At 33.5% G+C, this 16,961-nt stretch overlaps 3 protein-coding genes and 1 non-coding gene across 4 annotated transcripts; 1 reads left to right on the forward strand and 3 right to left on the reverse strand.

The window, feature by feature from the left end:
* Positions 1-710: 710 nt before the first annotated feature.
* LOC103860097 (protein STABILIZED1) lies at positions 711-7,198 on the forward strand. Its single transcript, XM_033286156.1, has one exon. It carries the CDS (start codon positions 1,246-1,248, stop codon positions 2,968-2,970), a length of 1,725 nt encoding a protein of 574 aa, XP_033142047.1. The 5' UTR covers positions 711-1,245; the 3' UTR covers positions 2,971-7,198.
* Positions 7,199-7,841: 643 nt separating this feature from the next.
* LOC103858697 lies at positions 7,842-9,984 on the reverse strand. The gene is made up of 5 exons (XM_009136100.3): positions 9,370-9,984; positions 9,073-9,293; positions 8,795-8,996; positions 8,549-8,726; positions 7,842-8,470 (listed from the first exon to the last, which is right to left on the reverse strand). Exons 1-5 carry the CDS (start codon positions 9,460-9,462, stop codon positions 8,223-8,225), a joined length of 942 nt encoding a protein of 313 aa, XP_009134348.1. The 5' UTR covers positions 9,463-9,984; the 3' UTR covers positions 7,842-8,222.
* Positions 9,985-14,419: 4,435 nt separating this feature from the next.
* Positions 14,420-16,206, reverse strand: LOC103858698 (protein SYM1). Its single transcript, XM_009136101.3, has 7 exons — positions 15,783-16,206; positions 15,565-15,705; positions 15,355-15,468; positions 15,096-15,269; positions 14,886-15,001; positions 14,728-14,788; positions 14,420-14,633 (listed from the first exon to the last, which is right to left on the reverse strand). Exons 1-7 carry the CDS (start codon positions 16,122-16,124, stop codon positions 14,628-14,630), a joined length of 954 nt encoding a protein of 317 aa, XP_009134349.1. The 5' UTR covers positions 16,125-16,206; the 3' UTR covers positions 14,420-14,627.
* A 125-nt stretch (positions 16,207-16,331) lies between these two features.
* TRNAQ-CUG lies at positions 16,332-16,403 on the reverse strand. Its single transcript has one exon. It is a non-coding gene; the product is annotated as a tRNA-Gln (tRNA).
* Positions 16,404-16,961: the final 558 nt, after the last annotated feature.

Below are 16,961 nucleotides of genomic sequence, written 5' to 3' on the forward strand. Positions count from 1 at the left end.
TGTACAGATTCGTCAAATAACTCTTTTGTTGCTGAAAATTCAGAATTATATATGTAGATCTATCAACATGATCAAGAGTCATAATAGGTAACTATGTAATAACACGTGTCTTGCGCGGAATGTGATTATTAGTTTCTTTATTTTTTAATAAAGAGACATTAATCTGTTTAATTTGGATATCGGTTCGGTTTTAGGTTGTTTTTTGGTTTTTAATCTCCTAAAATATAACTATCATTTTAAATCAAAATTTATTTGGTTTGTTCGGTTAAATTGTTTGATGTTTTTGGTTGTTTTTTTCCTGTGATAATCAAAAATTACTATTTATTTATTTGTTTTCATGTTATAAATCTTAAATAGTCGTGATGTCGAACCAATGGTTTCATATTATAGCTAGTTTCTAAACCGATAATAGTTTAAAAAAGAAAAGAAAATTATTAAGACAAATTATTTTACTATAATTTGGTTGATAGGAAAAGAAACATTAAGAAAACGAATATTTAACTTCCAAAAAAAAGTTAGATATTTCAGTTGTGGTAAAATACTTAGTTATAAGGTGTTTACGTCAATGTGCACATGTATGTGTATGTAAAAGTATATAAAGAAAGTTGATAAATATATAAAGTTACTTTTAATTAATATTAAATGATATTTTTTCAAAATAATACATGAAAAATAAAATTCTTAAAATGAAATTATTTTAAAACAAAAATATCGTAAAATTTATATATAACTTATATATAATTCTTTAAATATATGTATATATATATATACATGCATATAACGGATCAAATTGGATATCCGTTCCTATAAATATTGATATTTGTGATTTGCTTTTTTTTTTACGGATATTGCATTTTAGTATTTGATTTGCTTCGTAGAGTAACGGATATCAGGATTTTCGGTTCGAATCAAAACAGATAACAAATCGAATCAAAATTTAAGAATAATTTGTCCAGCTCTATTCGTAAACAGTAAAAAATAACCTAAAGAAAAACCATGCATGTGAGTTCGCGATCAAGCTAACGTACCGCACATTATTTTTCAATCCCCCTAACAACAATTATATACGACTGCCGTATAAGTAATTACCTTGAAATTAGGCTTTAACAAGAACGGAGGTCCATAACAGCCGAGTTTTAAGCACATTATCCTACCGACTTTGAATTTAAACCGACTATTTCATCCCTTTATAAATTGTTATCTGTATTATTTTCTTGACAGTGAGAATATCGACGTAGACTGACGATGGTGTTTCTCTCGATCCCCAATGGAGCGACTCTATCGATCGACGTAAACCCTAACACAACCACCATCTCAGCCTTCGAACAAATCGTTCACCAACGTACCAACGTTCCTCAGCCTCTCCTTCGCTACTCGCTCCGTGCTCAAAACCCTAGCCGTGTGTTCCACGACTCCCTCCTATTATCAGATCTTGGTGTTTGTCGTTTCTCTACTGTGATTATCCACGTCCCTCTTTTGGGTGGGGACGAGGAAGCGCTTCCGCCGCGGTTCCCCGAGGAACCGGTTAATATTTGGATCACCGTTGCTAGGCTCGAGGAAGCTGATGGGCACACGGCCATGGTGTGGAACACTATTGAGATGTGTGTAGAGACTCTTCAGAGAGGTGGTGTTGTTATTGACAGAGAATATTGGATCAATGCGGCTAGGGCTTGTGAGAGAGGTAGGTATGTCGTAACGTGCAAGGCAATCATCAAGAACTTTATAGGTATTGGAGTTGATGGGGAGGATAGGAAGAGAACTTGGCTTGCTGATGCGGAGATGAGCAAGAATAGAGGTTTCATTGAGACGGCAAGAGCTATATATGAACACTCTCTTACTGTCTTCTTGTACAAGAAAAGTGTATGGCTTAAAGCTGCTCTTCTTGAGAAGAGCCATGGGAGTAAAGAGTCTCTTGATGCCTTGTTGAGCAAGGCAGTGACATATGTCCCTCATGCTGAGGTTTTGTGGCTCATGTGTGCTAAAGAAAAGTTGCTTGCCGGAGACGTAACATCCGCCCGCTCTATTCTACAAGAGGCTTGTGGTGTGATTCCTAGATCTGAGGAAATCTGGCTTGCTGCTTTCAAGCTGGAGTATGAGAACAAGGAGATGGAGCGGGCGAGGATGCTTCTTGCAAAAGCAAGGGAAAGAGTAGAGAGTGAGAGGGTGTGGATGAAGTCAGCCATTGTTGAGAGAGAGCTTGGCAACGTAGAGGAGGAGAGGGTATTGCTTGGTGAAGGGTTGAAGCAGTTCCCAACGTTCTCCAAGCTTTGGTTGATGCTTGTGCAGCTAGAGGAACGGTTTAATAATCTGGAGCATGCCAGGAAAGCTTATGAATCTGGTTTGAAGCACTGTCCTAACTGCATACCACTGTGGCTCTCATACGCTAATCTTGAAGAGAGAGTGAATGAGCTGAACAAAGCTCGTGAGATTCTCATCACGGCAAGGAAGAAGAATCCTCATGTGGCTGACCTATGGTTAGCTGCTGTTCGAGTTGAACTGACGCATGACAACAGAGGAGAGGCAGAGAACTTGATGTCAAAGGCTCTTCAAGAATGTCCCAAAAGTGGTATCCTCTTGGCTGAGGACATTGGGATGGCGACACGTCCTCACCGTAAAACAAAGAGTATGGATGCTATGAAGAAGTGTTTTCGTGACCCGCATGTCACTGCAGCTGTCGCCAAGCTCTTCTGGCAAGACAAGAAGGTGGAGAAAGCTAGAGCGTGGTTAAAACGGGCTGTGACCTTGAACCAAGACATTGGCGATCACTGGGCCTTGTATTACAAATTTGAACTTCAACATGGAACTGAAGTGAGGCAGAAGCAGATCCTTGCCAAATGTGTAGCTTGTGAGCCGAAGCGTGGTGAGAAGTGGCAAGCTATCTCTAAAGCCGTGGAGAATGCACACCAGCCTATTGAGGCCATCTTGAATAAAGTCTTGATTGCATTGAGCAAGGAAGAGAAAGCTACTTGAGAGTAACAACTAACAAGTTCTTTTTTTTGCAAGATTTTTTAGCTCTTATTTTCTCTTTGCAGGCTCAACTTTTAGCAGTTCATGTTTTTCTTCAGTAGCAAGAACCCTTCAGTAGTCTTCTTTGTGAGTTTCTGTCTGTTTTTATTCAGCTATTAAACTATTATTGTTCGTGTATTGTTGATTATTTGTTGTTTCTTTCATGCCTTAGCCTTCCTTCTGAAGGAGCTTTGTCTTCCTGGTGTCTAATATTGGCGTGTATGTACAACAGTAAATGTCATGGAATCCACTCCAAAGTTTCTTTAGACAGTGTAAGCAACTAATAACCCCTCACAGAGTTTCTGGACTTGTTTGTTAACGCTATTGATAACACTGATTGGTATATAGTAAATCTCAGGTAAATATATTAAACCTCTTGCATGTTTAAATCAACCAACCAGTTTCTTGCTAACCTCCAACAATTTCTTTGGCTTATGTACACACTTGTTTTTTCGGAGAGATGGTTCTCACAAAAATGAAGACGAGCTCTTATACCGGCTGCAGTAGAGCCTAACTTTAAGAGTCGCTCATAACCATGACTGGTCTTGAGATTTTGGAGGCAATAGACAATTTTATGAAAAAGTTTAATTAAATAATTTTAAACAATTTTGAGACTTATTTGTATGTAATTTTTTATTTTTAATCTATGACCATGACGTCTCTGAAACTGCAGATCAACTTTGTTTGTCTTCTTTGAAATCGTAGCCATCTATTTATGAATAAGGTACATGTCCAATTGGGCGAGGTCTCTGAGGTCACCATGGCATTGGTCTTCCTAAGAGTTGTAGTAATGCATGAACATGTTCACAGTCGATCGTTGTGAGATTAAGATGATTAAACGCATTCAAAATTACCTTTAGGACATTATCTCTGCCAAAATCAGGATCAAATCCATCAGAAGACAGCTGACTTTGTGGCGGTTGAGGACTTGCAGATTTATAGAGCCACAGGGACCGGACTCTACTAATAATTAGGGGCAAGTCAAAGAAAATCCGCTTGGCCACTTGGTACGAAAACTGGACCAAACTAGGCTGTATTGAGCCCATCACAAGTCTCAACGTATCTAAACCAAACCTGAAAATGAACTTTACTGAAACATGTTGCACACCCATTGCCGGATTTAAGCTTTTAGGGGTCATTGATGTTTAGTAAGAATTTTTATAAAACATATTTTCTTAAAAAAATTAGGAGCTTATAATTATGTAAATTACTTCTTATCAATTTAGGAATCAAGCCTAATATTTCATTAACCTGCCCCATAATCAGTCATGGATATACATTTTAAAAATTCCTATTTTATTCTTAAAATTAACAGAATGTCTTAACCTCTGTCAATGATTTTGAGTTATCAATACACTCACTGATCCAGTTGATACATATTAAAAGAACTGGGACGGGCCAAATGTACTGAATCAGATTTTAGATACATAGATAATGTCTTTTATAGATTAATAAATTGCTTCTAGTCTTCTAGATAAGAGTTTCAGGCATGACTGAGAATTCACAAGGGGTTGATTGATTTCCAGGCATAAACCGAAAAATACATAAAAAAAATATTTGACAGTTTGATCTGGTCTGCTTTGGATATGCTTGGTTGAACAGGTTTGGTCTAAACTATTAGAGATTAAGTATTCTACATCGGCAGTTGGAAGGCATCATAAACAATATATTCCCTCCGTTCCATAAAAATAGATTTTTTAGTATTTTCACACATATTAAGAAAACACTACCATAATAAATGTGTTGTTTTCTGTAATTTTCAGTTTTCAATAACTTTTAACCAATAGTAATTCAACAAAGTCAATTAATTTTCTTAAAGTTTATAAGTTTTAATAGAAAACACAAAAATACATATTTCTGAAACATTTTTTTTTCTAAAAAGTCTATCATTAAGGAACAGAGGGAGTATAACATAGATATGTATGAATCTACTTATAACCAATTGATTTTAGGTTGGAATTTCATATATATCAGAGCCCAATCCAAACAGTCGAACCCGATCTACATAGATTTGATCCAAAGTTGATCAATCAATCCTTACCTGAACATTTCAAAATTGATGCTCAAATAGCCATCATCTCGAGCAGACGTATTAGAGACTAAATATTCCACATCGATAGTTGGAAGGAATCATAAGCAATATATAAAATAGATAGATCAATCCATTTATCATAAATTGGGTTTTTATGTTGGAAACTCATCTAACTTAACAGTGTATGTTTATACGATAAGAGAAGCGTGATATTATAATCTTAGTTCAGTTAAGATATACTTCTTGTGTTACAAATTTTAAAACCAAAAGAGCATGTAAGATCAAGTGAAAATCAATTAATTTTTCTTTTGTCAACAAGATATAAAACCTAAAATGATTTAGCTAACTAAACCTAAACTGGAAATATTAGTTTTACATGAATAATAATTAACAGCTGTATTTGAGCATTTCATGCCAAGTTGTCTGTTTTATATTTTTCACGGGAGATATAGGTGATATGCTGAAAATTTGAACTTTTTGATCTATAATCCTAATTTCTTTAATTTTGCTCTTAAACATATGCCGACTTCATGTCCAGAATTAAAGATGGACCCCAGAAAATGCTACCAAAAGCAGAACCAACAAAATTAAAGTTGAACAACAAATCCATTATTAGGTTTGTGATCATTATATGATGATGGGACGAGAACATGATCGGTAACATTTCCAAAAAGATATGAAGAAATAATACAAATAGATAATGATATTGTTTGTCTATGTATAACACGAATGTGGAGCATAAACAGAAAAATATTAACTAGTGGATATATATAAAACCGCATATTTGACTTTGATAGTATCAAATGTTCGTGGCTTGTTGGTTGTTGAACTCTTTTATTAAATTTATTTAATATCTTAGGGGTTAGATTTTTGTGATCCTTTCAGTTGATGTGGTATAGTTAGTGGTTTATAGTTGATGTTATCAGATCAGAGTAAGACGTAATGTAAACCACCTTCTTAAATAAATAATATCTCCTCGTGAGTGTTGCCTAAAACTTAGATCAGTAGCCAAACAAGATAAGGTATTTTTAATTGGTCCAACAATTCAATTCATTTATGATGAAAAAGGTAAAATGAAACGTAGGTGTGTTTGGTCTTGTAACATTCGGTATTGGTTATGTGTTCTATATAATGTATTTTCAACAGTTAATTCTATAATTTAAATACATAAGTAATTAATTCTATATTTTGTCATTTTTAAAGTTGCAGTATATAACAAAACACATTAATTTTCGTACGCGCATATAAATTTAAATTTCTTAGGTTGTCTTATTTATTAACAACTACTAAAAGAGCCAGCTCAAGAAATATCATGGATCATATTCAAGATTTTAAATCAATCTTATATGATTTTTTTCACAAATAAGTGTCCCTAACGGCTAAAATGCACTTGTGAGCATTTTCCCTAAGACTGTAATTGCGATTAACAAGTTAAATATATCTTATTGATGAAGATTCAGATTTTTTTTTAACATAATTTGTTGAAGATTCAGATTTTTTTTGGGACAAATTTAAAGATTCAGATATTGAATGTGAAAATGAAGTAAAACTGATTGATCTTAACAATTATTGATTAGATAATTTTAGAGTATTTAAAGATATAATATATATATAGTTACGTTGTAGAATAATTGGTATAATAATTTAAATTAACCAATCACAATATGAGATATGGAAAACTATCTTACATTTTCTTAGTATCTGACATAAAAATTATTCTTATCATTTTCTTTCTCTTTCTTTATTTTCCAAATTTTATTTTTTAACAACTAAATATTGTTTGAGAAATTATGACTGAAAATGCTCGCACAATACTGTAATTTTTGAATTATTTGATTATATTCCTATAAAATTTTAAGTTGTTAGTCTTAACCACATCTACAACGTGAACTTAGGTGTAGAAGAACCCAAAAACATCATTTTATTTCAATTCTTAAGATTGTATTATGTTTGTAAATAAAACATTATTAAAGCTCAATTAGTGATTCAGTATTTAATACGGGAATGAAGGGGCCAATCACTTAAGGAATTTCCATTCTAATTGTTAGGAAATGATTTGTTCCATCTAAATAAACAGAAAAAAAAGAGTTACAAGGTCTAGGAACTTCGGTGGAGGGACCAAAACTCACTCCATCAAGTCAATTGTACAATCGTAAGGTCCACAAATTTTCATTTTTCTTTCACATGTTTGACATTTTTGTCTCCAAAAGCCAAAAGGTCTCACTTTTTCCGTAATATAACATGTCTTTATATTTTATCAATACATTTAATTTTTTTGAACATTTGATATCTTCTAAAACTGATATTATCTATTATCTAATAAATCAACAATTTTTCTTTTTTAGTTATAGGCTCAAATTTCCCTTTATATTTTATATTTTCATGTCTTAAAATAAACATTGTTTTGACATATCCAGACAGAAGAAAGTTTGATACGTTTTCATTGTACCTCTAAAATTTGACTTATTAGAGTTAAATTACGTCTTTCTACCAAAATTATGTTGTTAACCTAAAAGAAAATTTTTAAAACTAAAAATTAATCTTAACATGATACCTAATCTGAAATGTATGGACTATAGACTATTCAACTAAATTGAATTTAGCTATGTATAAACTAGTCCAACTGTTTCGAACTGGGATTATACACAACTTGAACTTACAGACGGCATGGTGATAATAGTTAATCTGTAGTAGATTTGGTATTTCCTAAAATACTAACTGCTTGTATGATTATCATCGGTAATATTGTTACATCAAATCTGGTCATTCATTGATCAATAAAAACACATGGTGGATGAAGATATTGCAAAGATGATTAGATCGTTATATTTACTGTTACTGAGGTACAAGAACAAGACCCTCTCAATAAATGTTATCAAGAAACAAAAAACACTCTTTGCGACACATCAACACTTTATAATATACTAGATCTTCCCATAGATAGGATCATAGGACTCAAAAGCTATTCTACACCCAAAATGCAACAACCACTTTAATTGCATTAAGAAAACGCTCACTGAGCGGTTTGAGCTTCCTTGCCACAGCCACTGCTGCTCCAACCACTGGTTATTGCGGCCAGAGAAAATGTAATCCCCTATTCACTTAAGAACAAAAAGAAAAACAAAATGATGTTTTTTTTTTAAACATCTAAAGTTGCAAATTATCCGTTTAGTGATGGATTTGTTTAGCCACGGTGAGCCATTCTTGAGAAGTAGTTGAAGTCATGGTGTTGGACTCTTAGCTGTTTCAGCCAAGAATCAGCTACACTTAAAAGCGATAGAACGCGCTCTTGATCTTGACCTTGATCAGTTTCCGAGAGCCAAACATTGCCTTGCATCTTGTAAGTGGCTAACCCGAAAGGAAGCAAAGTTACACCTTCTCCTTCCTTTCGAGTCCTCTCCTTCTCCCCGCCATTTTCTTCTGGCTCCATATCTGTATAGCCAGACCCTAACAGTTACATTCTGGCGGGACATAACGCATCGAAAGACTATTGAGAAGCTGAGTTAGTACCTTGGAAAGAAGATGAAAGAGTGTGATAAGTGAGGAAACAAGTAGACAAATCTTTGATGGTTCTTCCCATTGGTATATGGTAAATAGGGTACCACGCTACAGCCATCCAACTTGCCGGGGAAAGATCTACGCTTCTCAGCGACATCAATCCAGGGTACCTTTGAGCCAACTCATTGATCTGAAACCAAAACCAACATGTGTCATTTTCAATTTCTGAGTCTTGACTGATGAGATCATTGAGTTTACCTTATCCATGAGAGGAACGCGGGCATAAGGAGCTGATCTCTCAAAGTGTTGCATATAAAGATAGCCCAAACGATCATTGGGGTGCAAAAGAGCGTCATGCTCAAGTCCTTCATCAGAAGCAGCACTTCTTGAAAGCTTATCACTCTCACTCTCTTCACTATACGAATCACTAAACGAGCTTTCCCCATCTTCAGACTCTTCCCTAATTAACAACATAAAGGACTCAATTAATTAGATCATTTACAAGAACAAAAGGGTTCATCATGATCTAGATGTACCTTAAGCGGATCAAGGAAGAACGAGAGGTGAAGATCTGGATAGCAGAGAGGTAAGGAACATAGTATTGAACAAGAGATTCTCCATTAGTGAGACGAATGGGAACACCAGCTCCATAAGCGCTCCATTCATCATAGCAATCCCATAGATCACTCAATCTGAAATACTCTACATTTTCTCTCTCTGAGTGATGCCAAATCTTATTCAAACTCCTAATCTCCGTCTGCAAAAAGAAATCACTTTTTTAAAGTATTGCATCATAATAAAGCATTGCAAGAGAAACAAAGAACGTTTCAAACCTTGGGGAGAGATTGGGGTGGCACTACAGGTGTTGTGCAATGAAGGAACCTGTCAAGGTTCGATTTTTTCATTGACTCTTTTCCAAACACCATGATTCCTTTCTAGAGATAAGAGAGAGAGAGAGAGAATGGGTTTCTTGATCCTTGTTTGAAATGTCCCAGAAACAGAGAAGAAACAGAGCAGAAACAGAGGAAAGGAACAAGGGAGAGAGAGGAATGGGGGGGGAGTTTAAGAGGGAGACACGCAAGGGAGTGTCTGAGCTTTGACGTTAGGACAGCTGAATTTAAGGGCAACGGAAGTTATGGACAATAAATTTTTTATTTCTTAAATTTAAAACAAATGGAAGAAAAAAACGAAATCTGCTCAGTTACTTGCAGAAGAAAGAAAAGTCTTTTTTTTATTTTTTTTTTAATTTTATGTGGAGAGAACTGATTTTCCGTTGTTTGTTTGTTTCTGTGATCGAACAAAAAAAGACGAAACCAGAAAACAATGTAATGACCCAACTTGTCAAAACAAAGTTTTCTTCTTCTTGGTGTTTGATGAGGATAACAATTTTTGCCGTAAAACTGAAAACTTTATCGGAGAACTCTTGAAACAATGGAAAGAAAAAACAGAGGGTATGGGAATACGAAACAGAGACGGGTAATATATAGGGCAATTGTCAATAATAGCACATTTTGAAGTTTACGTCACAAAAAGAGCACTAGAAGGAGAAAGTCACAAAAATGACATTCATTAAAGGGTAAAATGTCCCTAATATCCTTGGTTTAAATTAAATAAACAAACAAAAAAATAAAAAAAAAATAAAAAATAAATAAAAAAAATAAAAAAAATAAAAAAAAATTTTTATAGTTTCAGATTATATGTTTTCAGATTCGAAATTTTTATAATTTTTTTTAAAAAAAAATTTTGAATTTTTTTTGAATTTTTTTTTCAAATTTTCTTTTTATAGTTTAAAAATAATTTTTGAAACTGTTTTATAAATTTTTATTTTTTATTTTAGTATTTATTTTTTATAAAATTTTAAACTCTAATTCCAAAACCCCACCCCTTAACTCTAAACCCTAAGGTTTGGATTAATTAACCCAAGCGGTATAAGTGTATATTTACCTCTTTAATGAAACCTATTTTTGTGACTTTGAGCCTTGAGTGCTACTTTGGGAACAAAAACTTGGTTTGGTGCTATCCAAGTCTTTTTCTCTAATATATATAAGGTGAGTCAAAAAATTCTATTCTTCTGGGTTTTATCTTCTTTTTTTTTTAATTTTAGAAAATGAATATAAAAATAATAAAAAGATTTAGAATTAATAAGATAAAATAAGTAAGAGAAGACTCTGAAATTAAGGGTAAACAGCTAATCAAAGATTATCTCAAAGTTTGACGATTTTCCTCGTCCACATCTAATGATCCTCACGCGGTTTGTTTTTTTTATTCCCAGATCGACTCTTAGATGTTTCGATTAGTAGATTACAAGAAATAAAAAACCTAAGTAATGGTTAAGTACAGTTAACGAATTTCTACATAGAAAAGTATATTAGGCTGCCTAACTTTTTACCCGATGTTTTTCTCAAATACTATGTTCTACTTATGCCATATATTTTGATTGACTGTCATAATACCATGCCGTCTAGGAAAAACACAAAGAAAATATGTACTATACTCCATAAATACATGGACTTATTTGTTTTTTATATTTGATTGATATATATATATATATATTACTTTAAATCCATTGGTTTATATTTTATGTCATATAATATACTTCAATTGAAAACTAGTTTAGAAAATTCCACAAAATTAGAAGAAAATTTATATATTGAAAGAGGTAACATTTTCTACTTGTAACTAAGACTAAAAGTTGCTGCTAGTTACAAAAATAGCTAAGATCGGTGAACTCTTTGGTCGTATATCACAAACATATAGTGTACGTTTATTTTCAAACAAATAATTATATTATTTCGTTTAAAAAATTTACAACATATATTATATTTGAAGTCAAAATTTAAAACAATTCTTAAAACTAAAAAAATTGACACTATTTTAAGATAAATAATAATCAAGTAGAATATTTAGATAACTACGGCTGCTAAAAGAATTTGTTTTTAGCGTAAACATGATGGAATTTTATAGCACTGACTCACTACCATTTGATTCGTATCGAAGGTAGTTGCCTTCATGTATTCATAATGGTTTCAGCTGGTAAAAGCATCACTAGTTTTAGACTTTTAGTATGAAAAGCGAGTTTAATTGTTTTGAACTTTCTAATTGCATGTGGCATCGTAGACAAAATAGAATATATAAATAAATGTAACTAATATATATATATATATATATCAATAAAATTATGTAAAAAATTGTATAGAGTAAATAATTTGACTTGAGACTCTTCAAATGATGCTGCTCTTATGTTTAGGTTCTACTTAAACCCGGTTACAATAAACACATCTTTTATAATTTTATTTTACAATTATGACTCATATTTGATGTTTCCCTTGTATCTTTGTAAAAACTAAAATCTAATTTTTGTAGATTGGCTTCGTAAGACCTAGGATGTTATACCTAGTTTGAAACTTTGTAATTAGTACTACTACTTCAAGTAATTATAATTAGACTACATGATAAAGATTCTGCTAATTATATTTTAATTTCAAAACATCACGTCATTAGACTACATGATAGAGGATCCGCTAATCAAATGCCATGTAAATATATGATTTCCCATCCTACAGATGTTGTGAACTAGACACTTGAAGAAATGAAAACTTAATGAGCCAATTAATTAATCAATTAGGAGTCTGGATATAGTTGGGAAAATAATTATGCGTAAATATAACACTACTATAAAAAGATCACATTACTGAAAATAAAATCAAAAACAAAAGTATCACGTTATTGGACGGTACTACTACGGTAGTCATCACGTGTAAAAAATGTCAATTACGTGGAAATGTACCAACTTGGTTATCCAATCAGAAAAAAATAGAAAACGATATTATTAAATATAAATCACGCAACCAATCTTCTTATTTTATTTTTAATACATAGTCTTTTTTTTGGAAATCTGTGTTTCTTTTGTCTTTGCCCCATGTGGTAACTTTAGCGATGGCAAGTATATTACAGAATCCGTGCGACTTCTGGGCTTGTCACTGGGCCCACGAAAGGACTTGAATCACATACCCAATCTTTTAATTTTTAGTACAGTTTTCTTTTTAAAGTTGAGAGATAGAGCTCAAGCCAATCGAAATGATTCGGTTTATATCGAACTTGCAAGTCGGTAGAGTTTTTAACTTTTGATAAGTTTTGACAAGGTTTTTTATGGACAAAACCGGAATGTTGGTATTGCTAGATGGCCGGTTAATGCGGCGGCTGGATATGGATGGGTTTAAATGGCTGTGGTGGTGGCTGAGGTCATTATAGAGATTTGGGAACTGAAAGCGAAGGTTCTGGGACTGACGGTGTAGCGTTTGAGTTTTGTCACGTGGCATAATTCACATTGTAGTAGATTTGGGCCTTATTAAAAGAATTCTGCATTCTCTATTTTGTCTTTCAGCCCAATTTGGCCCGATAATTGATTTAGTTCTAATAATACTTCAAAATAGGCTTGGCATTTTTCCGCAAGCCAAAGTATCTACCTAAACCAAACAAGAACAAAAAAAAACAAAACCAAATCCGAGCTACCATACAAAAATATATAAAACAAAACTTATGAGCTTAATATTTTAGGGTTTAGTTATAATCTTAACCGAACCGAAATCTGAACTAAGATCCAAAAATATTTGAAATTAATTAAATATGTTAATATTTTTATATATGATAAAAGTAATTTAGATATTTAATAGTATTCTAAATATTTTTGTAGTTTATTTGTTCTTTTGAATACTTTTAGTTAGTTTATATATTTTAATTAATTTTTAATTAGATTTGTGAATAATTTATATATTTTAAATTTTTTTGTCAATTTTGACGATTCAGACATTAGTTACAATCTGATCCGAACCAAAACCAGAAATAACCGAACTGAACCCAATCTAACAATTAGTAAAACTCAAATGAAACTTACGAACATGATACTGAAAATTCAAAAATCCAAAAAAAAAAAAAAAAACCGAAACCGACGGTCCCCCAACCCCAACCCTACTTCTAAAACCTCTTGTGAAAACTTTATATACTTTTAATTAGATGGATTTTGAATTTGATATAGTATGGTGGATTACATTGTATTTCTTTTTTGAATTACAGTGACAGACTGTGAGACTGACAGTGGATATCATATCATGAGACCTTTAATATGTTATGCATATACATAAATTGCCAAAGCGACCGGTTTATTTTAGATCGGTTTACAGATGTGACTAGTTAACATTTTCGGGAGAAATAGATGTAGAAGCTGAGACCAAAAGTAGCTGTTTGGCTCTTGCTGGTTGTAGTTTCCGGGAGTGCTTGTTACTCTGTTAAAAATAAATGTACAACCCGAGTCCTGAGATGATACAAAGTACAAACGAAAAAACAACTTTCAATAAAAATTTACATTATATCTTTACAGGTGCGTTGCTCAAAATAAAAAACTTTACAGGTGCATAATTAAGAGAGTTTATAAAGAGCTACTAAAAGTTAAATAAACATATAATCAAAGCATTGACACAACCGGAACTTTAAATAAACCCAACAAACTATCGTTAAGCAATGTGTAACATATAGTTCAGACTACGATTTTAATGCATACAAAAGACTATACGATAGTGCGTACGAATACACGATGAAAGTGACCCATCACCACCACATGACATCTCTATCATATTGATACACATGGCCCATGTGACATGGTTTTCTGAGTCGGACTACGATGAACATGGCTTCTTTTCAGCCACAATTGCAGTGGAATAAGATGATGGCCAAAGATGAGAACCGTGTCTGCAAAGAAACTTCACAGTTAGATCATCACCAGACCAAGAAATTAACACTTATGTTAATGTGAAAACCGAGACGGGTGCAGAGAATGAGAAAAACTGTTGGAGATCAAAACTGGTTGGGGCCAGAAGGTGTTACACGAGTCGCTGAATCTGTTCTATTTATCGGCTGGTGTTTGTGTTTGATGTATTACACAATAGATTTTCTCTCTTGGAATCAAATGTATATATACATGTTTCAAATTTCTGTATTTAAATTCCTATCTTATTTAAGAGAAAAAAACTATTCTTGATGTTCTTCATCACTTTGTGCTTGCAGTCCATAAACTTGAAGCTACATGCAGTATCTCCTAGTCCTGTTAAGTACAAAACACTCAGGACAAACATCAAAATGCTCAAGATTGAATTTTCAAGACAGATTCTTGAAACAAAAAAGAAACATTTACAAACCTCAGTACTACTGGAGTTTGTTTCCCCTATAGTTTGCGCCTCTGCCTTTTCATTTGAGTAACTTCAAGAATTCAAAATTGGCAATTAGCAAAAAGCTTAACTCATATGTTGAAATAGAATGGAGACAAAAGATTGATTAAAGATGAAGGAAGACTCACGTCGACAGTATAGTAACCCAAATGAGTTCAATACAATCAACCCAAAGAAGCCTTTGGTCTACAGGAATTACACCATATGTAACCAAGTGAGCCAATGGCCAAAGCTTCCACCCTGCCTGCACAAAATCAAAATCAAACAGACCAACTAAAACATTAAGTTTTTATATGATTATTTTTTTTTTTAAAAAGGCAAGTAGAGATTATTATTACAGTGATCATTGGCCAAAACGTGGTCTTGATTTCGCCGAAAACCTTAGCTGGTGACTGGAAACGCAATAAGCCTAAGACTGTATAGTAGATAGTGTTCCAAATCGCTGACCACACGGTTTGATCAAAGGCCACTTTTGCAGGGACTACCCACCAATCTTGAAAAGGAAACAGAGCCTTGTAAACCAAAAAAAAACATGTTATTACAACCTATCTTGACAGGAAAAGATTGTCCTTTTTGTTTTGTTTTTTCTTCTTTTACCTCGCAGAATTGGTAGTAATAATGAGAGAGCGAACCATGGAGAGTGAACCCAACAAGACCTGATCTAAGAACACGAGTTCTATCAAACTCAAACAGAGGTTTCCCTTCGTAACACTGCATCAGTATATATATATATAGCCAAAATGGTTAAGACAGAACTCAAAAAATGAGAAGTTTTTTTTTTTTTAAGTTTAGTTTTTGTAATTTTACTTGTGCAATCCAATCTCCTAGAGAATACACAACTCCACTGATAGCCATCTTCGCTAAAACAGGGTTTGTTTTGAGGATTTGCTCATACGCAACCCAGTTGTGTTCAGGTGCGTATCTAAGTATCTCGTACAGAGTCCAACCCTAAAGAAGAACCGTAACCATCGTTATATATAATACAATCACATAAAAGGAGAAAGCTTTGACACTAAAAAGCTTACATGCCAATAGTCATGATCGATGGAGAGAAGCTTGGTGACTGCAACGGTGCCGGCGGCGAGAACTATGGCTGCGTTGATCCCTCGACTCATCAGCCGATCGGTGTCTCTATCTATTTCTTCTCCTTTTGGTTCTTCTTGTGGATCGAAGGTGTCACTCTTCTTCACATCGATTGCTTCTCTGTCTTCAGTGATTGATCTAACGATCAAGCTTCTTCGCTCTGTTATCCTCTGTTTCTGAGTCTTTGAACGGTTTAGTCTGGGGGATTGAGTATGCGTTCTGATCGATGGAGGAAACTTCACGGAGAGGATTATGGTGGTGGTGGAGCAGCATAGAGATGCCATGGGCCTTGTACTTGCTCAAAGGAAGAGTCTTTCCCAGTTTAACTCTTCTTGTTGGTTTTGTCGGAACAAAGGTGCAGACTTTTGGTGACCAAACTCGGCTTTATTGCGATATTGACCGAACCGGAGTTTGAGATTTCGATTAAGATAAACCGATCGGCTCAAATTAAAACCGGTTTGCAGACGCCTAAAGTAAAGGAAAAAAAAAGAAGGTCCTACCGAGATTTGAACTCGGGTTACTGGATTCAGAGTCCAATGTCCTGACCACTAGACCATAGGACCAGTTGCTATCAGTCACTTTAGGTACGTTTAAGAAGGAAATGTATTATTCGCCATGGTGGCCACCGAGGCAGCAGTCTTGGGGAAGGTTCCGATCAAAGTAAAAGGAGGAAACTGTTTTCTATTGTGACCAGAGTCGTGAGTCGTGACAACTACCAAAAATTTTAAACATTGGCTTAGGGCATATTGTTTTTATAATTAATTTAAAAGGCATAATTCCAAAATAATATTCTATATGATCAACTGATAAAAACATTTTGAAAAGTTGTTTTAATTTGAACCTTATTTACTACTGTTCTTCTTAGAACTTGTTTGTTATAATCACAATTTAAAGTTAAGAATCGGTTAATTGCAGTAATATCCATTTAAAAAACAAATACGAATTATAAAAAAAAAATACTAGAATATTTTCATCTTTTATTCAATCCTTGTCTCTTATTGTTTTTTTATATAAAATTGACATTGTAATAAAAAACATACAGTCTAAACCCAAATCCATATTGATATCATTGGGATTATTTTCTCTTAGTCTATATATTATTCATTCTAAAAGTTATAAAT

This window comes from Brassica rapa, chromosome A03 (genome assembly GCF_000309985.2).
Source record: "Brassica rapa cultivar Chiifu-401-42 chromosome A03, CAAS_Brap_v3.01, whole genome shotgun sequence".
NCBI classification, from domain to species: domain Eukaryota; kingdom Viridiplantae; phylum Streptophyta; class Magnoliopsida; order Brassicales; family Brassicaceae; genus Brassica; species Brassica rapa.

Bases quoted from the DNA above. Each gene is read 5' to 3' on its own strand.
- LOC103860097 (XM_033286156.1), top strand. From the start codon at position 1,246: ATGGTGTTTCTCTCGATCCCCAATGGAGCGACTCTATCGATCGACGTA.
- LOC103858697 (XM_009136100.3), bottom strand. From the start codon at position 9,462: ATGGTGTTTGGAAAAGAGTCAATGAAAAAATCGAACCTTGACAGGTTC. The intron at 8,997-9,072 runs GTACATCTAGAT...GTTGTTAATTAG, and splicing joins TCTTCCTTGATCCGCTTAAG to GGAAGAGTCTGAAGATGGGG. The intron at 8,471-8,548 runs GTACTAACTCAG...CTGGCTATACAG, and splicing joins TCTTTCATCTTCTTTCCAAG to ATATGGAGCCAGAAGAAAAT.
- LOC103858698 (XM_009136101.3), bottom strand. From the start codon at position 16,124: ATGGCATCTCTATGCTGCTCCACCACCACCATAATCCTCTCCGTGAAG. The intron at 15,706-15,782 runs GTAAGCTTTTTA...GTTCTTCTTTAG, and splicing joins TCGATCATGACTATTGGCAT to GGTTGGACTCTGTACGAGAT. The intron at 15,002-15,095 runs GTAATAATAATC...GATTTTGTGCAG, and splicing joins CGTTTTGGCCAATGATCACT to GCAGGGTGGAAGCTTTGGCC.